The sequence below is a fragment of the Choloepus didactylus genome, chromosome 7 (assembly GCF_015220235.1).
Source record: "Choloepus didactylus isolate mChoDid1 chromosome 7, mChoDid1.pri, whole genome shotgun sequence".
In the NCBI taxonomy this organism is placed as follows: Eukaryota; Metazoa; Chordata; class Mammalia; order Pilosa; family Megalonychidae; genus Choloepus; species Choloepus didactylus.
In genome coordinates, this window is record NC_051313.1 from 115,031,900 (window position 1) to 115,055,274 (window position 23,375).

General features: G+C 36.9%; 1 protein-coding gene and 1 pseudogene across 3 annotated transcripts in view; one reads left to right on the forward strand and one right to left on the reverse strand.

Annotated features, from left to right (window-relative positions):
* The first annotated feature begins 698 nt into the window (after nucleotides 1-698).
* STK38 (serine/threonine kinase 38) overlaps nucleotides 699-23,375 on the forward strand; it is a 50,641-nt gene continuing 27,964 nt past the window's right edge. The window contains exons 1-5 of one of the 3 annotated variants that reach the window (XM_037844284.1): nucleotides 699-1,004; nucleotides 5,123-5,255; nucleotides 19,323-19,374; nucleotides 20,282-20,404; nucleotides 21,955-22,038. In XM_037844284.1, the coding sequence (XP_037700212.1) occupies nucleotides 5,125-5,255; nucleotides 19,323-19,374; nucleotides 20,282-20,404; nucleotides 21,955-22,038 (390 nt within the window). In that variant the 5' untranslated portion in view covers nucleotides 699-1,004; nucleotides 5,123-5,124. Of the gene's footprint in view, nucleotides 1,005-5,119; nucleotides 5,256-19,322; nucleotides 19,375-20,281; nucleotides 20,405-21,954; nucleotides 22,039-23,375 lie in introns of all 3 variants that reach the window. The other 2 variants (XM_037844282.1, XM_037844281.1) reach the window with 2 other exon arrangements.
* Nucleotides 17,362-18,739, reverse strand: LOC119539623 (annotated as a pseudogene).

The window sequence follows — 23,375 nt, forward strand, 5'->3', positions numbered from 1 at the left end:
TAACCCAGGTAGGGAAGTCCACATTTCCACATTTGTCCCCAGTTCCCCAGGGAGGGCCCTGCAAATACATTTTTATTCTCTGCCCAAAATACTTTGGGATGTATTGGGATTTCACACTAACCTGTACAAATCTACCAGATCTCACTTCCTATTCAAAGTTCCATGTAATTATAGTGTTTGAATAAACTGACCATACAAGTTAAATTAGTGTGCCGCAGAAAATATAGATCCTTGTGTGCTCCATTCTTAAGGAATGAGTTAGTGCCAGAAGGCTAGTTAACTTGGGAACCTCTTTACCCCAAAAGGTGGTACAACTAAGCTGTTGGGTGGCAAAAAGCACACTGGTTAAATCCGAGTAAGTTCTGTAATCTAGTTAATTGCACTGGGTCAATGTCAATTTCCTGGTTTTGATAATGTAGTATAATTATGAAAGTCGTTGAGGAAGTTGGGTGGGTGATGGGTATACGGGTGCTTTCTATACTAATTCTGCAACTTCTTGTCAGTCTATACTTTAGTTCAAAACAAAAAGTTAAAAAGAAAAACAAACGGAATCTCCCCGCAGCCCACCCCACCCTCAGACAGCCTCACACCTCGAACCTCTGGCCCTACCCGGGTCTCGCCCTCGGGGCCAAGCAGGGAGGGCTGTGGGTGGGCGGGGCCGAGCCGCGCACGCGCAGTCCTGCAACCCCGGCCGCGCTGCCGGGAAGTCGCGCACGCGCTGTCTCGGCTCCTGGCTGCCGCGCCAGCACCTCTCCGTCGCGGGGAACAGGGCTGCCTTGGCCCCTCCACGCTGCCGTCTTTTCCGGCAGTTGGGGCGCTTCCTGTTGTCCTCACTTTCAACCGTTCCTTGGCCTCGACCCCAGAGCCCCTCGCGCGTCCCCTCTCCTCCTTTGGCTGGCTGGCTGCTGCCACTGGGACTTCATCTGTCCGCACGTCGAGACCGCTGGCCGGGCGGGGATCTGCAGCTGCCTGCTGCCCCCAGCCCCGCCTCCCCTGGGTCTCTGGTAAGTGTCTTGCTGCCACTGCCTCCACTCCATCCCAGACCTTTTCCATCAACTCCTCTTCCCCCCACTCCTTCTCGGGCTCCTCTTCCCGCCGGCGCCCTCTCTCTGGCCCTGTCCCCTCGACCCCGCCGTCCCTGTTCTCCTGTCAGTCTCTTTTATCCCCGTCTCCAGAGGCTCCTTCTCGGGCTTCTCTATATTCTCCCAGTCCCAGGCTCCCCACCCCGTCCTTTCTCTTCCTCCGTGGACATTTGGGGCGGGGAGCCAGGCTCTCCTCTGCTTTCCTTGTTTTCAGCTTTGTCTGCTTGCTGCCATCGCTCAGACTCCTCCGGGATCTCAGTCGTCACCGATTTCCACCTCCTTTTTTTTCTGGAATCTGGGAACCTGGGAGCTGTTGTCTGAGGCAGAGATGTGGAAAGCCCACCTTGAGATCTTGTACCTTTGAGTCTGCCCTTTCCCGCTGGTTTGTCTTAGGATGCTGGGCTTTTGATAATCTTGAGACCACAAGAAAATGTAGTGAAGACTTTTAAGAAGAGAGTGGAAAAGGAACAGCCCGAGGAAAAGAAATGGTCGATAAGTACTTAGAGGAAAGTCGGTGTCAGAGGTAGTATGCAGAAGGACTAGTAGAGCGACCAGATCTCTCGCACTATGAAATGACTAAAAGACTTGAAGAGAAACTTGTTTTTTTAGACATGCGTGGAGGAAGGTTGCATGAAGTAGATCCTGTGCTTCCACTTACTTTCAGCTCACCTTGGCTCTGAATTAGCCACCTAGTAGATGTGGTTTCCCTAAACAAAACAACCACCACAATAACATGCTCCTCTCAGCACTAAACTTTAGATATGAGCTTCCCCATAAGAAGGTAAGAACTCTGTCTCCAGGTCTGTATAGAAATCCATTCCCCAACCTGAAAGGTTGTTTTTAATAGTGGATTCCACTGTCCTATTTTCCAACCCTATTCTCATCACACATACGTACTCTCAGCTCCTAGGAATGGATATAAAAAAGGGGTTTTCCCTAGTAAATTTTACTAGGTGCTTATGAGGGTGCTTACTAAGTGCTTAGCACTGTGCATGAGATAGAGGAAGGACATTAAAATGAGTATAAGAGAGGATGCTTGTAGGAGAGATTAGATAGGTCACTCTTAAGGAATAGTCTTGGCCTCAATGCTAAATTGTCCAAATGAAAGATGGTGGATTGTCAGAGTCACAAAGAAATAGACAAAGTATTGGTGAGGGAAGGGATGTTCATAGAGATAACAGAGTACTCAGGGGGCATGAATATTTCGATTGAATAAAGCAGTGATTTTCATTTGACCTCCTTTTGTGTTTGCCTTCTCTACCCCTGACTTTTATGAGAGTCACATCCACATCCTTTTGCTAAATTTTTTTTTTTAACTTTTAAATTTTCCCTAATTCTGCAGAGTTGAAGGAGAATGAAACAAATAGTGCATGGGCCTCCAGTGGCCTGTAGTTCAGGATATAGAGACTTGAATTATGAAAGCAAGAGGGGAAGCCCTATCTTAATAAAAAGTACTGGTAGGTCCAGTGAACCTGTGAATTACTACTAGGGCAATAGTATCTTTTGATTAAAGATTATTAGAATTAGGCTAAACCTTTCCGGAGTGAATAAAGAGGAGGAGGAGGAAGTTTGAAAAAAAAATCAAAGGGCAGGGCAATGCAACCTTTGCCATTATATTAGAGATTGTATGTGAAGGATTGAAACCCTTTTCTTTGTTGGCCTAATATATGAGCACCTTTTAGTACACTTTATCTCCTGTTGATCTTTTTAAAAAGTTCAGGAAGTAATGCCAGGTACTTAAATGAGTCAATCTTTTTTTTTTTTTTAATTGTAATTTTTTTCAGTTTTTAATGTATCCATCAGTGTAAGCGTAATCTTTGTTCTTTAGCTTTGTTGACAACTAAAAATCATTAACTTGCTCAAATTACATTTATTAACCACCTACTGTATGGAAGGCACTGTTTGTTTTAGGCTTGAGTGCTTTCATTTTGTTATTTTTTTAATGTTGGGATAATTTCAGTTGTTAAAATGTAACCACACATATATAAAGGGCCTCCAGAAATTTTCAGACAAGGGAGGAGTACAAAGGTCTCACTTGTTTCTGACTTGTTTTTGGATCTGCTTTTAAATTTCTTCACCAAACGCACTTAGAGTGCATGTGGTTTTCATTGTGGGTGGAGGGGGTACAGACTGACAAATAAGGAACCACACCCAAGCTGCATAAACCAAACAGAGGTTTTTTGTTTTTTTCCCCTAATTCTCCCATCTACTGATATTGTAAAAGCTTTTGTGTTTGCTTTAGCATCGCTAGAAACCTTCCCATAAAAATAACTTAATGTTTTAAAGTAAGGTGTAGCTCTGAATGCATCATCTTGCATTTGTGATTACTGATCATTTTGGCACATCATAAATCAAAATATTTGACTCTAAATTAGAGCCTTGATTTTGAATATCTTTGCTATGAAGAATTATTCTGTATTTTATTTTTCCCTGAGTATCTTTAAAAATTGCTTAATGTTAATTTTTTTTCTTAATAACAAGCATTTACACATTCCTTAAAAGCCTTAGTTTAAGCCACAAAACAGTTTTAAAAGATGCTAAATATTAAGGGGAGAACCTTAAGAAAACTTCACAGTATGTACTATCTTTGAAAATAACTCTTTGTGCCTCCTGATTTTTTCTCAAGTTTTATATTAGGGTAAAAAAACACAGACTTAGAGGTAGGTCATGTGTTAGGAAGGTATGATAAGGGTAAAAGATTGAGCATTATTCCAGTGCTGGAGCAAGTCAAAATTGATGAACAGTATGACCAAGTGTGACAATATATATTGGCAAAAATATCTAGGAGGTTTTGGCTGGCCAGGGGGTGGGATGAGATTTTTTATTTAGGAAAAAAAAATTCTGTAAGCTACCTAAACTCGTTGGTGTCAGTTTTTTCATATGTAAAGATATATTCTATCATTACAATTATGATTCAGATTTTTTCTTTGAAATGTTGTTTCTATTATAGGTCTTTATTTTAACTTGAAAATTCAAAGAAACAGCAAACATTTATCAAATATTAGATTTGTATCAGAACACATGTATACCTATGTTAGCTTTTTAGTTATAGTTTTTTTTTTTTAACTATAGAAATGATAAACTTAAAAGTTATTGGTAACTTATTGGTAAAAGTATATGCTCATTTGAAGAAGATGTGGAAAACATAGAAAAGCACCAAGAATAAAAGTATCTATTGTATTGTCACTGCCTAGAATTAAGCCACTAATAATATGTATAGATACATATATTTCTAATAATCCTGTGCACTTACAGAACATAATAAACAAAATTGAGATTACGCTGTACATTTTGTTTTATAACCTGTTCTTTTCAGTTAGATTGGAAACATTTCCCTTGACATAAAACATTTGAACATATTTTAATTGCACTCTATTTCATTACAGGACTTCTTAATAAGTAATCAGTCTTCTGCTGTTTGTTCGGATTATTTCCAGTTTTCCTGACAGGGCTTCGTTGAACCCACTTCTGTATGAATCCTATGGTCTCTGTTTTATTCAGGGTAGATTCCTGGTTGGCAAAGAACTGTACTGTGTCTATACATTCTTAATTATATAGATGGTATTGTGATCTTTTTTCTTCCTTTTAAAAAATACAACATTATGTTTTAAAAGTATATTCGTGTTGATTGTAGGAACAGATAGTTACTTCTGACTGCTGCATGGTATATCCTAGTATGCATCCACAACATTTTATTTATTCATTTCTTTGCTGAAATGCCTCCAACTCCCTGTAACAAATGAAGGTGTGACAAACATCCTCTCTTTAATGGACATCCTGTCCATGTCCCCTTAAGAGCTTGTGTGAGAATTTCTTTGGGCTTTATACTCAGGGGTGGGATTTCTGGGTCATAAGCCATAATACGTATTTATTTTCATTGAGTACCAGAATTCTCTTTGTCTGGCTTTCGTAACATGTTACCTGATTGTCCTTTAGGAAATGTGTACCAGTTTGCATTCCTGCTAGTAGGTTAGAAGAGTGCTTAATTGGTGAATTCTAACTCCAAAACTGATAACTCGTCTTTTCTTTGTTTCTAGCAGCCATGGCAATGACAGGTTCAACACCTTGCTCTTCCATGAGTAACCACACAAAGGAAAGGGTGACAATGACTAAAGTGACACTGGAGAATTTTTATAGCAATCTTATCGCTCAACATGAAGAACGAGAAATGAGGTAAAGAATTCTGGTTGAAAGAATTATGTCATGGTTGTGGCATTCATGTCTGGTATGGCAAGACACATTTGAAATGTTATTTCAGGAAACAAGAACAGCAGCCATGATATAGCCTATCCCATTACAATGGAATGACAGTGTAACAGATTTCTAGTCTGTGCCACTAACCCACTTATTTCTGCTACTAGTCCATAATACAGAATTCCATTACAGTATAGCAAAATAATTGGACCAGATTCTTGGAGTTCATATTTAAGACCCTCCACAGGGTATGGGAAGAACAGACCCTGTGGAGTCAGACCTGAATTTTGAATCTTGCCTTTACCATTTTACTAACTGTGTGAGACTGGACAAGTTTCTGGACAGTGGGGATTATGCTACTTGCCCTGCAGGATTGCTGTTGGGATTAAATATAATATATGTGAGTACCCATCATAGTGCTTCATACAGTAATCAATTTATGGTAGTAGGAGCAGTTATTGTTTTACTATTATTATTGATCTGATAAACACTGTTCATGTAGTAACTCATAATTGAGAATTTTTTCCAGCATTTTATTATGAAAATATTCAATAGTACTGAAAAGTTGGCAGAATTGTTTAGTGAATATCCATCTCCAATGATGATTTTCTTATATCTGTTTTATCACATATTCATCTGTCCATCCCTGTATCCATTTATTAATACATCTAAAATTTTTGGTGCCTTTCAAAGTAAGTTGCAGAAATCTATACACTTCTGAGTATTTCTGCTTGCATAACATTAGCTAGAATTCAATATTGCATATGGATGTTTGTTTTTTGGGGGTTGGCAGAGTAAAATTTATGTACAGTGAAATGCAGAAATCTTGAGTACCCTTTGATCAGCTTTGACAAATGCACATACCCGTATAACTCAAAACCTTACCAAGATACACGATGTTAACATCAGCCCAGAAAGTTTCTTCATGTGATTTTTTTCTACCACAGCTTAGTCTTGCTTATTCCATACAAATGGAACATGTAAATAGAATCATACAGAAAGTACACTTTTGAATAAGGCATCTTTCACTCAGCATAATGTTTTTGAGATTCATCCATGTTGTTGTGTGTATTATTAGTTTGTTTCTTTTTACTGCTGAGTACTATTCTATTTTATGACTTTACGTCAGTTTGTTTATCCATACTCCTGTTGATAAACATCTTGATAATAACATGTTGATAAACATTTCAGTTTTTGGCTCTTTTGAATAAAGTTTCTATGAATATTCCTGTACAAATCTTCCTGTGAACATTTATTTTCAGTTCTCTTGGATAAATACTTAGGAGTGGAATTACTGGATTACATACATAGGTTATGCTTAGTTTTTTAAGCAATTGCCAGACCTTTTTCTAAAGTGGTTGTAACATTTTACAGTCTTACCAATGATGTATAAGAGTTCCAGTTACATTATCTCTTTGCTAACATGTGTGTCATCAGTCTTTTAACTTTAGCTATTCTGGTGAATGCTTAGTAGTATCTCACTGATGGTTCATTTTGCATTTACCAGATGATTAACGATGTTGTGCATTTTTTGGGAACAGAATAGAAAATTAAAAAATGGATTCACACTTGTGTGGCCATTTCATTTTTGGCAAAAGTGTCAAAGCAGTCTGTGTGCTTATTGGCCATTTGTATATCTGCTTTTGAAGTGTATGCTCAGAATTTTTTACCACTTTAAAAAAATTGTTGTCTTTTTTATAGAATTGTAGGAGTTCTTTATATATGCTGGATACCAGTCCTTGATATACATATATATATGTTGTTCTAGTTTGCTAATGCTGCCAGAATGCAAAACACCGGAAATGGATTGGCTTTTATAAAAGGGGGTTTATTTGGTTACAAAGTTACAGTCTTAAGGCTATAAAATGTCCGTCAACAAAGGGTACCTTCACTGGAGGATGGCCAATGGTGTCTGGAAAACCTCTGTTAGCTGGGAAGGCACGTGGCTGGCGTTTGCTCCAAAGTTCTGGGTTCAAAATGACTTTCTCCCAGGACGTTTGTCTCTAGGCTGCAGTTCCTCAAAAATGTCACTCATAGTTGCACTTAGGATATTTGTCCTCTCTCAGCTTCTCCAGAGCAAGAGTCTGCTTTCAACAGCCATCTTCAGAATGTCTTTCATCTGTAGCTCCTATGCTTTCTTCAAAGTGTCCCTCTTGGCTGTAGCTCCTCTTCAAAAGTTCACTCTCAGCTGCACTGAGTTCCTTCTGTTATGTCAGCTCATTTATATGGCTCCACTGATCAACTCAGACCCACCCAGAATGGGCGGGCCAACACCTCCATGGAAATTATCCAGTCATCACCCACAGCTGGGTGGGGTGCATTCCAAAGAAACACTCAAAGAATTACAATCTGATCAACACTGATAATGTCTGCCCACACAAGATTACATCAAAGATGATGGCATTTGGGGGACACAATACATTCAAACTGGCACATAAGTTTTGCAAAAAATTTCTCCCAGTCTGTGGCTTTCCTGTTCATTTTCTTAATGATGGCTTTAAATGAGCAGTTTTTAATTTTGATAAAATCTAATTTAGCTTTTGTTTTTTCATTTATGGTATTATATTGTGTGATTTCTCTAAGAAACTTTTGCCTACCCCCAAGTCATGAAGCTATTCCATGTTTCTTCCGGAAGTTTTATAGATTTAATTAAAAAGTTTTTAAATTAATTTTTTTGGTAAGAGAAGTTGTAGGTTTACAGAAATACCATGCATAAAATATATGAAACACAAGAGTTCCCATATACCACCCTATTATTAACACCTTGCATTAGTGAGATACACTTCTTGTAACTCATGAAAGAACATTTTTATAATTGTACTATTAACTCTAGTCTATCATTTACAGTAGAGTTCATTGTGTTGTACAGTCCTGTTTTTTCCTTTTTTGTTCTAGTAACATATATATGACCTAAAATTTCCCCTTTTAATAACATTCACATATATAATTAGTGCTGTTAGTTATATTCATATAGATTTAATTTTTACATTTAGTTCTAAGCCATCTTGAATTAATAAGTAAATAAGTATATGTGGTATGAGGTAGGGTGTTGAGATTTATTTTTTTCTTTATGGATATCCTGTTGTTCTACCACCATTTGTTGAAAAGATTTTTCCCCATTAGATTGCTTTGAGGCTTTTGCCAAAAATGAAATGGCCATATAAATGTGAATCTGTTTTTGTATTCTCTATTCTGTTCCAGTGATGTATTTGTCCATTGTTCTGTCAGTGGCATACTGTCTTGATTGCTGTAGCTTTGCAGTAAGTCTTGAAGTCAGGTAGTGTACTTCCCCTGCAGGATTACATCCTCCAACTTTTTTTTGGGTTCAAGACTGCATTGACTACTCTAGGTTCCTTGTATTTCCATGTGAATTTCAGAATCACTTGTCAGTTTCTACAGAAAAGCCTGATGGAATAATTATGATTGGGATTGTATTGAATCTATAGATCAATTTGGAGAAAATTGATATCTTGACAATATTGACATCTTCACTGATCCACCCACATGGTATATTGCTCCATTTATTTAGGTCTTCTTTAATTTTTCTCAGCCAGTATTTTGTAGTTTTCAATGTGGACTTAAAAGTCTTTTGTTTATTCGTTCCTAAGTATTTCAGTTTTTTGATGCTATTGTAAATGGGTAAAGTTTCGTTTTCCAATAGTTTGCTCCTAGTACATAGACATATAGTTGATTTTTGTATATTGACCTTGTATCCTGTGACTTGCTAATTTACTTACTTTAGTAGTTTTTTAAGATTTTCTATGTAAACAACCATGTCATATTCAAATAGACAGTTTTACTTTTTCTTTCCAATCTATACACCTTTTCTTTCTTTTCCTTGCCTCAATTGTACTAGCTGGGATTTTCAGTACAATGTTGAATAGAAGTGTTCAGAGTGGACATCTTTGCTTTGTTTATGATTTAAGGGGAGAAACTCTCACTGTGTCACCATTAGTTATGAGGTTAACTGTAGACTTTTTGAAGCTGTCCTTTATCAAGTTAAGGAAGTTCCTTTATGTTCTTATTTTGCTGAGAGTTTTTATCATAAGTAGGTGTTGTATTTTGTCAAATGCTTTTTTTTCTGTATCTGTTGAAATGATCATGTGATTTTTCTCCTTCATCTATTAATAGGGTGAATTACTTGGACTGATTTTTGAATGTTCAACTAACCTTGCATTCCTGTGATAAAACCCTTTTGGTCATTATTTATTATCCATTTTATATATTGCTGGATTTGCTATACTAATATTTTGCTAAGGATTTTTGCACCCACATTAATTCATGAGGGTATAAATCATAATGTATGTGGGAGATGGGATTTAATCTTAAATATGCAGATATGAATGCAAAATAGCAAGGTATTTTGGTGGTGGCCAGCTGCTATTCACTTGAGCAAACACCAAGTACCTGCATAGTGTTCTTTATACCTTGGGGAATTCAAAGATAAATTTGCACTGTATACCTTCAGGAGTGTGAAACCTGTTGGAGATGGTTATTTTGAAATACAACCACTTTCTTGAAGTCAGAGCTTCTGGTGTTGTAGTTGTAAAACAAGTGTTTATGAATTTTGATTTAGTTACTCATTTTATATGATGATAGCTTGTTTTATCCTACTGACTCTGCTCTAGATATGGTTCATTATTGATATATATTACATTCTTCAGGGTCAAGGTAATATTTTTTTTGTTTACATATTAATAAGTGTGACTTTCGGATTTACACTAAGATTGTACCCCCAAATGAGTTAAAACCAGTGCTTTTTTTGTTTTGTTTTGGGTTCCTAAGATGGAAAAATCTTCTAAAACCTTTGTGGCTTCGCTGTTTGTTTGTTTTTTTTCTTTAAAATTTAAATAACTTTATTATAAACTTTTTGTATTCATTGTTAATAATTTGAGTTTCCCTTTTGATTTTTACAGAAAATACAGAAATTTTGGAAAAGTAACATTTTTCCCCTTTATTAGAGAAGTTGTGGGTTTACAGAACAATCATGCATAAAATACAAGATTCCCATATACCATCCCACTGCAACATCTTAGTGTGGAACATTTGATACTGTTGATGATGGTACATTTTATGATTGTACTATTAAGAGTTCATGGTTTAACAAAGGGTTCACTTTTTGTGTAGTGAACCAAAAACAAAAAAGTTTACCAAACCAAAAATGTTCTCTCTCTCTTAAATGTCTAACATTCTCTTCTTACTGTCTGCCATGGATTTTTTAAAAAATTTTTATTCTGTTACCATATATACAATCTAACATTTCCACTTTTAGTCATAGTCAGATATGTATTTCAGTGCTGTTAATTGCGTTCACAATGTTGTACTACCATCACTACCGTCCATTATCAAACCTTTCTCATCATTTCAAATAGGAACCCTGTACATTTTAAGCCTTAACTTCTCATTCCCACCCTGTCCTCTGGTAAACTATATTTTAGATTCTGACTCTATGAGTTTGCTTATTCTAATTGTTACAAATCAGTGAGATCATACAATAAGTGTTCTTTTGTGTTTTGCTTGTTTCACTTAAGGTGATATTGTCAAGATTTGTCCATGTTGTCACATGTATCAGGACTCCATTCCTTTTTATGACTGAATAATATTCACATTATACGTATGTACTACATTTTATCCATTCATCAGTTGATGGGTACTTGGGTTGCTTCTATCTCTTGGCACCTGTGAATAATGCCACTGTGAACATTGGTGTGCAAATATCTGTTCATGATGCTGCTTTCAATTCTTCTGGGTATATATCTAGAAGTGAGATTGCTGGGTCATATGGTAGTTCTATACTTAGCTTTCTGAGGAACCACCAAACTGTCTTCCACAGTGGCTGCACCATTTTCCATTCCCACTAGCAATGAATTAGAGTTCCTGTTTCTCCACATCCTCTTCAACACTTGTTGTTTTCTTTTTTCTTTTTTTTTTTTTTTTAATAGCAGCCCTTCTAATGGGTGTGAAGTGTTACCTCATGGTTTTGATTTGCATTTCCCTGAAGGCTAATGATTTTGAGCATCTTTTCATGTGCTTTCCAGCCATTTGTATTTCTTCTTTGGAGAGATGTCTGTTCAAGTCTTTTGCCCATTTTTAAATTCGGTTGTCTTTTTGTTGTTAAGTTGAAGGTTTTCTATATATATATACCGGATATTAATCTTTTATCGGATATGTGGCTTCCAAATATTTTGCTGTGTTTTAAAGACCAAATTTATCAAAAGACAGACAGTAAGAAGAGAATGTTAGACATTTAAGAGAGAGAGAATGTTTTTGGTTTGGTAATTTTTTTGGTGGTGATGGGGGCTCTTGCTGACCTGTGGGGTGGTTTGGTAATATTTTTATTACCAAATTACCATTCTTTTTCATTTAAAAAAAAAAAAGGCAGCAGATAACTTGAGCTTTTTAGAATCAGAATCTCCTTGAAAATCTTTCTCCTTTAGAGCCTTCTTTTTGGATATAAGTCAGTAGTTGTGTTTGAGTTTCTTGATACAGTTTGATAAGACTATTTTAGGTTTTATTATTGCTAGGAAAACAAACAACAGTGATTGGCAGGAATACCTTTATAGTCAGTAAACTAAAATTAGAACTGTCTGAAATAGGAGTTATGGGAGGAAATATCTTAGAGCCTTGATGTATAAGCTGTTTTAATGATATAAGGCAACTGATAATAAAGAAACACTTTATTATTATGTAACTAATAATATGTTGAGGAATTTGAAGTAATAAGTATTAAACTAGTCAAATTTAAGATTGGGTTGCAATAGAAGTTTTCATTTTGTTTTTATGTGCCTTTTCTGGGTGCCTGTAAAATCTCAGATATTTCTCCTGCTTCTCATGGGCAATTTTTCACTGTTCCATTTGTAGTAGACACTGGGTTATATTTGAAACAAAGGCTGTATTCTAGGAGGAGATGAGACAAAACCCAGAGACAGAAAAAAAGAATAAAATTCATTTGAGAATTGTTTCCTGAATAAAAGTAAAATATGAGTACATTGAGCAGTTTTATAGCAACAATATAACAAGTTCTAAAAATTGGTTTAAGATAGTTAAACTCTTGTAGTCTCATACGCCATCACACAGAATTGCAGAATGGTGTTTTTAATGCCTCTGGTAGACTATAAGCTACATCCACTCAATAGCAAATTTATCTTCTCTATTCCTTTAATCCATGTTTTGCCTTTGCCTTGATTATGATCTGTATTTTTTTTAATCATCATTTTATTGAGATATATTCACATACCACGCAGTCATACAAAATAAATCGTACTTTCGATTGTTTACAGTACCATTACATAGTTGTACATTCATCACCTAAATCAATCCCTGACACCTTCATTAGCACACACACACAAATAACAAGAATAATAATTAGAGTGAAAAAGAGCAATTGAAGTAAAAAAGAACACTGGGTACCTTTGTCTGTTTGTTTCCTTCCCCTATTTTTCTACTCATCCATCCATAAACTAGACAAAGTGGAGTGTGGTCCTTATGGCTTTCCCAATCCCATTGTCACCCCTCATAAGCTACATTTTTATACAACTGTCTTCGAGATTCATGGGTTCTGGGTTGTAGTTTGATAGTTTCAGGTATCCACCACCAGCTACCCCAGTTCTTTAGAACCTAAAAAGGGTTGTCTAAAGTGTGCGTAAGAGTGCCCTCCAGAGTGACCTCTCGGCTCGTTTTGGAATCTCTCTGCCACTGAAGCTTATTTCATTTCCTTTCACATCCCCCTTTTGGTCAAGAAGATGTTCTCCGTCCCACGATGCCGGGTCTACATTCCTCCCCGGGAGTCATATTCTACGTTGCCAGGGAGATTCACTCCCCTGGGTGTCTGATCCCACGTAGGGGGGAGGGCAGTGATTATGATCTGTATTATAAGTTCTCTAGCAACAGCAACTCTTCTTCTATTCTCTCTCTTATGTGATCCTAGGTAGGCAGTTGTTGATAATTGCCTGGTTAAATTCCATTTGGGATAATGGAAAAGTTTGGTAGTGGGTGGTGGTGAACATAATTAATAGCACTGAATTATATATTTGAATGTGATTAAAAGGGGGAAATTTTAGGTTGTATATATGTACTAGATAAAAGTTATATATTAAAAAAAATCCATGGAGCTGCACAACACAATCAGTGAATCCTAAGTTAAAAAAAAAAAATAATGCTTTGGGTAATTCATAGCATTCTCAAGTCAAATCTGAGGAAACTGGCATTTCCTTTTAAAAATAGTCTCTCTTGTCTCTTTTCTTCATAAAGACTCTTTTTGGTGGATTAATGCAAGCTACAAAACCTAATTTAATAGACAATATTATTAATGTGTTTCCCCCCCATGTCAAATAAGGACTTTTCTACATTTTACCCCTTGAGAACTTGCATGTTCTGCAACTTCTTTTAGGTGTTGTCACCCAGGTTTTCCTGTATGTGTCTGCGTTTGGTCTGATCTGTTGCTGAGCTATAATATGTAACTATTATTTGCAGGCTGTTGTCTTGCAACTTGCCCAGTGATGGGTAAGTCTCAGAGATATCAGTCAAACCAGAGTGTCGAATTGAAGTAATTTGTTGAGATAAAAAAAAAAAAAATCTGTGCAGTATTAATTTTTAGGTTATTTCTGTGGCATTTTTTCAATTTTGATCGTGGAGATACAATCAGTTTATTTCCATACTGTTTTTCCTGGTTTCAAGTGTCTCATTAACAGAAATTAGAAATATTTAACTCTCTTGTAGCGCGGACTAGCCCTTTGTTTTCTCTCATTCCTCCTGCCTTTGAATCAGATAGTGCTGAGAGGGGAGCCTAACTAGGCTTAGAACAGGGAGGGGATATTTACAAGTGGTAGTTATACATATCTGTTACACATTCTGACCTTTTTTTTTTTAATTTAACAGCATATATTTTAAAAAATTTGCTGTGTATGAGGCACTGTGTTTAGTGGAGAAGGGGGATTTAGATGTGGTCCCAGCTTCAAAAGAACTTACCATCTCTTATGGGCAATGGGTATACACATAGATAATAAACGGCTAAATGGAAGGTGGTGGTGGGGTGAGGTTGGGTGTATTTCTAAGTGTGGAAGTGGCTTCTTTTTCTCTCTCTCAAGGATCACTGGAGTTGAGGGGAAGAGTTGCTCCACCAAAGGCTGGAGTGTTAGCTAACCTGACTCTGTGACCAGAAAGTGCGTCAAATGGAGGAGATGCTTTTCTTTTTCATTATGAACAATTTTAAACATACACAAAGGTAGAAAGAATAATGCAATGAACCCCCATATATTTGTCCTTCAGATTCAGTAATTATCAAGATTTTGCTACATTTGCTCATTCCCCCCCTTTTTTTGCAATTGTGGGTTTTTTTACCTGCTTATTTTTTTTTTTTTTTTTTTTTTTAAATTTTTAATATAAAATAACATGTCATACAATACAATATACTAGTAAGGACAGCAAATAACACCGCTACCAAGAATCCCATATTCCTCCCCTATATCCCCCTCTCATATACATTTAGCATTGGCATATTGCCTTTGTTACGTTTAATGGAGGTATATTACAATGTTACTGTTGACCATAGACTCCAGTTTGCTTTGATTATGTTTTTTCCTGAATACCATCCCCTTTTCAACTCTCTATATGGTTGGCATTCATTTGCTTTCCCACATGCAAAAACATTTTTATATTTGTATATTTAGTAACAGTCATTGGCCATTCCAGTTTTTGCCACGTTATACAGTCCCAGTCTTTATCATCTATCTTTACCTCTGGTGTCATACATTCTCCTGTCCCACCTCTTTCAGCTTTACTCACAGACATCTTTGTTCAATGTACTTACAATACCATGCTACCATCACACAGTATTATGCTATCTATTTCTGGATCTATGCAATCAATCCTAAACATTCTGTAGTCCTTCAGCATCAAATGGCTGATCTCTGCCCTCTTTCTATCTCCTGGTCGCCTGTGTTGTCAGCTTTTAACTCCCAAAGTTTGTTCATTAATGTCTGTTCATATTAGTGAGACCATACAGAATCTGTCCTTTTGTTTCTGGCTAACTTCACTCAACATGATGTCCTCAAGGTTCATCCACATTATTACATGATCCGTGTCTTTGTTCTGTCTTACAGCTGCATAATATTCCATCATGTGTATATACCACAGTTTGTTTATCCACTCGTCCTTTGATGGACATTTGGGCTGTTTCCATCTCTTGGCGATTGTGAATAATGCTGCAATAAACATCGGTTTACAAATGTCTATTTGTGTCTTAAGTTTCAGTTCCTCTGAGTATATACCTAGCAATGGAATAGCTGGGTCATATGGCAAATCTATGTTTAGCTTCCTGAGGAACCTCCATACTGTCTTCCAGAGTGGTTGCACCATTCTACATTCCCACCAACAATGAATAAGTGTGCCTCTTTCTCCACATCCTCTCCAGCACTTGTCATTTTCTGTTTTTTTTGGATAATGGCCATTCTGGTAGGTGTGAGATGATATCTCATTGTGGTTTTGATTTGCATTTCCTTAATAGCCAGTGAAGTTGAGCATTTTTTCATATGCTTTTGAGCCATTTCTATTTCCTCTTCAGAAAAATGTCTGTTCATGTCTTTTGCCCATTTTTTAATTGGATTGTTTGTCTTTCTGTTATTGAGATGCAGGATTCCTTTATATATTCAGGATATTAAACCTTTATCTGATATGTGGTTTCCAAATATCATCTCCCGTTGTGTAGGTTGCCTTTTTACTTTTCTGACAAAGTCCTTTGATGTACAAAAGTGTTTAATTTTGAGATCCCATTTGTCTATTTGTTTTTTGGTTGCTCGTGCCTTGGGTGTGAGATCTAGCAATTGTGTTTTAAAGCAAATCCCAAACATCTTTCATTTCAGACTTATATACTTGAGTATGTCTCTCTAAAAATATAGCTCTTTTCTTATATAACCGCAATGCCATTGTGAATCTAACCAAATTCACCACAATGCCTTGGAATCATCTCATAGAGGATGTCATTTTTAAGCTTTGTCCTAGGTTAAAAATAGTGATGGCTATTTTTGGTGTCCTCAAGGTCCCCAAAATTATTGCCCTGCATAATTCCACATGATAGGTTTCTTTCTAGATACTTTTTCTAATGAAAGAATCTGACTGTGTTCAAGGGTTAATTCTGTACTTTCAGAGGAGCATTCGACTGAAATCAATTTAGTTATGTACACTTGGAGTAAAACAGTGAAAATCTCAGTTTGTATTTATTCAGGAGCTAGCTCTGGGTGTGATGGATAAGTCACTGGACTTCTAGCCCAGCCTAATGTAGTCATGAAAAAAATATAGTCAGAAGGTATGACAGTGTTTGATACTCAAGGCACAAAAAGAGCTATTTATAGTTGAGTTCATTATAGTTCTTGCCATGATGTTACTCTTTAACTCTATTCACTCTTCCCTACTTCAACTATCCTAACCACTGACACTTCTGAAACTGTCAATAGTACAGCCTTCTCCCTCCAATACGTATATCAAAATATTCATGGAATTGGAGAAGAAAGTGGGGAGCCTGGGAGCTGTGTAGATGATTTCTTCTTTTCATCAGGGTCAGAATAGTTCTTTTCATTTCCTGTGGATTTGTAATATGATTTCTAACAATTTAGTCATTTTAACTAAATATAGTTATTGCAGTAAATATTCGATGACCAAAATGAAACTCATTATTTTCTCTATGGTTTCTGTCTTGGCTAGTGGCATCATCATCCACTCAGACAAGACATTTTAAGACTTTTCTCTTGACTCTTACTGCCAGTCAGTCATCTTTGCAATGGCTCTTTCACTTCATTCCACTTTTCAGCCCTAGGTCCAGATGTTTATTGCATATCCATCATTAGAATAGCTTTTATTGGCCCCAGGTCTTTCTCAGTTGCTTTTTCTGCTAGTCCATTAGATCTGCCTGGCTGCTGGTTACCATTCTAAAATACAAATCTCATCACATCACTCCTTTTCACACAAGCCTCTGTTAGCTCTCAGTCTACAGAATAAGGTCCAATCTTCTTGGTGTGGCTTTTGATATTCTCCATAGTTTTTTTTTTTTTTTTTTCTGCAAAGTTTTTTTTTAATGTCTTAATAGGAGGTCTCAGTCTTTCTTGGCAGCTGCTTTCCTCATGGCAGGACGTTGCTCAGCTCCTCTCTCTTCCTCTTGGCATAGATACGAGTCCCCACCCTTTTCTTTTTTTTTTTTTTTTTTTTTTTTTTTTTTTTTTTTTTTTAAATCATCATTTTATTGAGATATATTCACATACCACGCAGTCATACAAAACAAATTGTACTTTCGATTGTTTACAGTACCATTACATAGTTGTACATTCATCACCTAAATCAATCCCTGACACCTTCATTAGCACACACACAAAAATAACAAGAATAATAATTAGAGTGAAAAAGAGCAATTGAAGTAAAAAAGAACACTGGGTACCTTTGTCTGTTTGTTTCCTTCCCCTACTTTTCTACACATCCATCCATAAACTAGACAAAGTGGTGTTTGGTCCTTATGGCTTTCCCAATCCCATTGTCACCCCTCATAAGCTACATTTTTATACAACTGTCTTCGAGATTCATGGGTTCTGGGTTGTAGTTTGATAGTTTCAGGTATCCACCACCAGCTACCCCAATTCTTTAGAACCTAAAAAGGGTTGTCTAAAGTGTGCATAAGAGTGCCCACCAGAGTGACCTCTCGGCTCCTTTTGGAATCTCTCTGCCACTGAAGCTTATTTCATTTCCTTTCACATCCCCCTTTTGGTCAAGAAGATGTTCTCCGTCCCACGGTGCCAGGTCTACATTCCTCCCCGGGAGTCATATTCCACGTTGCCAGGGAGATTCACTTCCCTGCCCACCCTTTTCTTGACCTTTTTTTTTTTTTTTTCTAGCCCTTAGAGACCTTGAGCAGCCCCACGGTGCACTGCTCATTTGGGGCGAAGCAGCGCACACTTGTTGGATCATATCCTGCACAAACTTGGTGTGCTTTGAGAGGGGTCTGTGGTGGCAACTGTGCCTTGGCTTGCTCACATTCTTGGTCATCTTATGGCCCTGTCGAGGCCCCTTGGCTGTGCGGTGGCACAGAGCCACAGCTGCTGCTCCTCAATGGCTGCTGCAGCGGAAGCCATCTGTTGCTATTCTAACCTGCCTGCTGTATGCCTCAGCCATGCTAGACAACATGGTGTTGCTTCAGTGTACCTCACATTTCTACTTTCCCTGCCCTGTTGAAATTGTTTTTCTGGAATACTGGCAAATGATGGAGGGGCAATTCCAGCCCATATGCATTCATTCACACTATGCTGAAAAAATTAAGGTTCTATGGAGTCAGTTTTAATGAAGTTTTGTTCATTTATTTTAGTTTTGTAAAGAATTACCATGTGTGTCTGTAGATCAAAAATATTCTTGGATGCAGTTTCTAAACTTGAGTTCAGTGCCCCAAAGATTTGGAGCCTTAAGTTTTGATAGTAGGTACCAAACATTTTTTTTGATCATTTGTTTTTTTTTTTCCCTCTTGAATTCTGAAATTCTGCATTTACCTTTATTGTTTATTACTATTTGCTTGTGGCAAGGAGGAGGAGGAAGATGTAAAAATTAAGGAAGTAGATTTTAGTCAGAGAGACAGAAACACCCTGATATGAGGTTATCAAATACCAGCTGTTTTGTGGTTTGTAAAGGAGGAAATTCTGCAAAATAAAAAGGTTTTGAAACAAGATTCTTTGTGGCAGTAACATCTTATACAATCTTTTTCAAAATGCAGAACCAACAAAAGGTGGGAATCTTGTTTTTAATTTTTATTTTATTTTATTTTATTTTAATGCAATTTTATTGAGATATATTCACATACCAGATAATCATCCAAAGTGTGCAATCAGTGGTTCGTGATATCATATGGTTGTGCATTCATCACCACAATTTTTGAACATTTTCATGTAATCTTGTTTTACTGAAACTTTTTGAGTTACCTTTTTTTAAATCATTTTTCAAAAGACTATTATTATGTTTGTACAGAAATTTTAGAAAGTTATCATTCAAATGCTATTTCTTATGTCTTTTTGTTTTTAGACAAAAGAAATTAGAAAAAGTGATGGAAGAAGAAGGCTTAAAAGATGAGGAGGTAATTAATGTTGGAAATTTTTTCCTCAAAAACCAGAGTGGTAGGTTTTCCAGCAAGTTGTTAGCCTTGGTGTAGAGGGGAAGGGTTTTGGCTTGGTGATTAAGGGACTTATGGGGGCAGGCTTGCTTCTGGATTTAGGTATTCAGGCAGAGGGAAAAATTAGTGATTAAGTACTCAAGAGTGTATGACTTCTCTAGGCCTAGTTATAATAAATCAATTAGATTTAAAATTCCAAGAAAAACAAGGGATGAAATCAGTGAAATTAAAAAAAAAAAAAACTAATTATAACATACTTACGGAATTCACTCAAAAGGCTCCATGAAAATTGGGGGTGAATTTCTGAATGAAATTCTGGAATCAGTGTCAAGGCAAAGTATCCTTAAATCATGCTTTCCCCCTGTGCCCATAGCTGGGGTAGGAGAAAATAGAGTTAACACGGAACTGTGCAAGAAATCAAAATGACAGTGGAAATACCTTTAAAAATAGGAATGAGTCACAGAACCCAGGAAGATGGTAAAGAGTACCCAAGACTTATACAGGAATCATAAAAAGTTAGAAGACCCAAAGGGAAATAGAAAAACACTTTATTTTAGATAAAAAAAGGTTAAAGGAACATGTTGTTGGTTGTCTATCCCCGCCTTCATTGGAAAAGTTAGAGTAGTGATTGCCAAAGTTGTTTCATCAGAGTCCTCAGAGGAGGTATCCATCTGTTCACTGTGGCTTGGTTACTGTATCCGAAGGTCAGGGAAGGGGAAGTGATTTCTTAAGGGTCCTTCCATGGGTGGAAAGATTATGCCTAGTCTAGTGTGGCCCTACTTTCCAGCTGGCTCAGATCACAAGTATGACTTTGTTGCAGAGTTTCAGAATTCCAATTCTTCCTCCTCTCCTTCATTATTTAAACATTTAGAAACGGCTCAGGAGATCAGCACATGCTCAGAAGGAAACAGAGTTTCTTCGTTTGAAGAGGACAAGACTTGGCCTGGAAGATTTTGAGTCCTTAAAAGTGATAGGCAGAGGAGCATTTGGTGAGGTAATAACCACAGCTACTTATCAAATGCAAAATTACTACAGAACTTGGATGCTTCTCACACACCAGGCACTCATGATTATTGGTGTAGCCACAATATAGGGTTAGGTAGGTCAGCTATGCCACCCTTATATCCTGGCTGTTCTGTCTGTCCTCCTCTGTTTCTTTTCCTCCCACTGCCCCAGTCTCTAATAGCTCTTCCCTCAATGGCCAGAGTTACTGTTTTAAGTATTGATCTAGAGTGACAGTGAAAGGTAGAGGGAAACCAGTATTTATTATTTACTGAGTGCTTCTCTCCTATAATCCTGACAGTAACCCATTTTATAGATGATGAGATTAAGGCTCAGAGGGGATATGTAATGTTCCAATGTCGCATAGCCATTAGGCAGTGGGACCAGGGGTTAGGCTGGGTTTTCCTGACCTGAAAGCCCTTGCACACTGCCTCACCATGAATAATCCAACAGCGTATTTCCATCCTTTATTTCTTCCTACCAGATTGATACAGCTCTAAAAAGATGGCCCTGGGAGACAGAATTTATGGAAAGGTGTTATATAGGTAGTGGGAGAGAGTCAAAAGCATTTGCAATTTTGTCCAAGCCCATCTTTAGATGCATCCTGCTTGGTCACAGGAGCAGTATGTTGGGAAGGATTTGAATGCCCATGCAAGGCCATTCCCATTAATGGGAAACACCTGAGTGGTGCGATAGTTGCATTATCTTTATATAAAAGGAGTAGCATATTATTAAAAACCAGTACCCAGGGGAAATGTGAGTACATGTGCAGAGGCACAGGTGAAAGATTAAATTGATCCCACAGTGTTCCGAATCTCTGGTTGGCACCTTGAGAGAGGGAAAGATACAGTACCACCTCTCAAAGAGCTTTCTGTTCAGTGCGGAAGAGAAATAGCTCTTGGCTAGGGAAAATATGAGGAAAAATTGTGCAGGGAGAAGAAAACATACGTATCTTAGAAGAGGGGAGGTGTTGCAAGAAATATTCTTTTGATTTATAGGCCATTAATTTTCATCAAAAAATTACTCTTTAAAAACATTGGAAAATAAAAAAAAAAAAGGAAAACATAACTCCTTTTTCATAGTTATGTATGTTAGGCTTTTTTCCCTTCCAGACATTTTTCCTATCCATAAGCTTTTGCTTTTGTTTTAAATATTGTAATCATTTCCTTAGGTTTTCTGAGTTGATTGGATGACATGTGGCAGGGATGTAATGAGTCCTTAAGTTCAAAGCTGAAGATTTTAGGTTAGATTTTAGGTGAGGGAGTCAAAGCTGCTCAGATGTGGAGATATATGAGGATGTTTCTAGCATTGATTTCACTGTGTGTAATGTACACATTTTGGAATATTGGGAGCATTTTCTTCTGTTATTGCTAGTTGTTTATATTAAATTTTTTAAAATGCAATTTTATTGAGATATACTCACAACATATATATATTGAATTTAAAATACTCTTTTAGTTTAAATATTACTTCCTATAACATATAAAAGCATTAGCTTGGCAGTGTGAACTTTTGACTTGGCATTTCTTTTATAACTTGTAGGTACGGCTTGTTCAGAAGAAAGATACAGGGCATGTGTATGCAATGAAAATACTCCGTAAAGCAGATATGCTTGAAAAAGAGCAGGTAAAGCCCAATTGTAGCAGTACTTTTAGTCGGCTTATGACTTTTTTTTGTTCCCTAAAACTTTTGTTTAATTGAGATGTATATTCTTATTACAGTTTTCTTTAGCTCTATCATGTATGACTATAAATATATTACATTTTTTCCTAACAAAGAAGCAGTTACCTATATTTTAAAAGTACAAATGACGCCTATGGGTTATATGCAATCTTTTTTGAGGTATTACAGAAACATCTGTTTTCTGTGTCTCCCAGTTGATCATGAAGTTACACTTGCTGAGGTAGCGTGTTCTTTACCGATAGCGGAGAAATAGAAATTTTATATACACCTTGGATCTGGGACCTGGGAATTAAAATTTCGGACTTACAATCTGAAACGTGTCTTAATATGCTTCATTCTGTACACCCAAACCAAAGTTGGGTCTTCTGGATAGCTCATTACTACCTAAGAGAGAGATGAGTCTCCCAATTTATGAATGAATTTGAAAAATACAATGCAAATGGCAGAGCCATGCAGATTCTCCTTTAATGATTGAGAACAGTTGGTAAAACCCAAACCCACTTTGCAAATTGAGTTATAAGCAGTGTAAGTACTTTACACAAGGAGAGATCCCGATACAGAGCCCAAGCAAGTGGTGAAAACTGGCCCCACACCCAATCCTTTCTCCTCGAGAGAGGAGGTGTAATCACTGAGTTCTCTCTGCTATCGCTTAAGTGCCACCTAAAAGTTTAGACTCTCAGGAATTTTGGTTGAGGGTGCCAAACACCCCAGCAGTAATTCTTCAGACACTGTAGTTTATACAAACATGAAACTTATTCAGAATGCACAATAGCCCTATTTATGTGCTATCTAAAAATTAGTGTTGGTGTGGGTGTGTAGTCTCTGAAAGAGTTCAGTTAATCTTAGGAAGAAAAATGCAAAGCTTCTGTATTGAATAGTCAGTATGTTTGGATTTCATCAGTAAGCTTTATTTTTGCAAGACACATTTCTTACAGTTTTAACCAAAGCCCTTTTTAGCCAGCCCCTCTTTATCAAGTAATTAAAATTCAAAATAAAATTGTAAAGAGAAGTACACACAATGACTTTCAGGGTTATTAATCTTATGTAGCATGTGACAGGTGGCTGGCATGGTAACAGACAGGATGAGCCAAACTTCTTATGTAAAAACGTTTTCTGAAATATTATGCCTTCCACAAAGTCAAATTCTAAAATTTTTGTAATGAAAGTAAAGGAAAAGTCCGTTAGCCTTAGAATTTTAAATGATGCATTAACTTAATTGATTAGCTCATCTTGCTACTGGACTCACCTCCTTAGATTTGATCTCAGTATGACCATGGCCT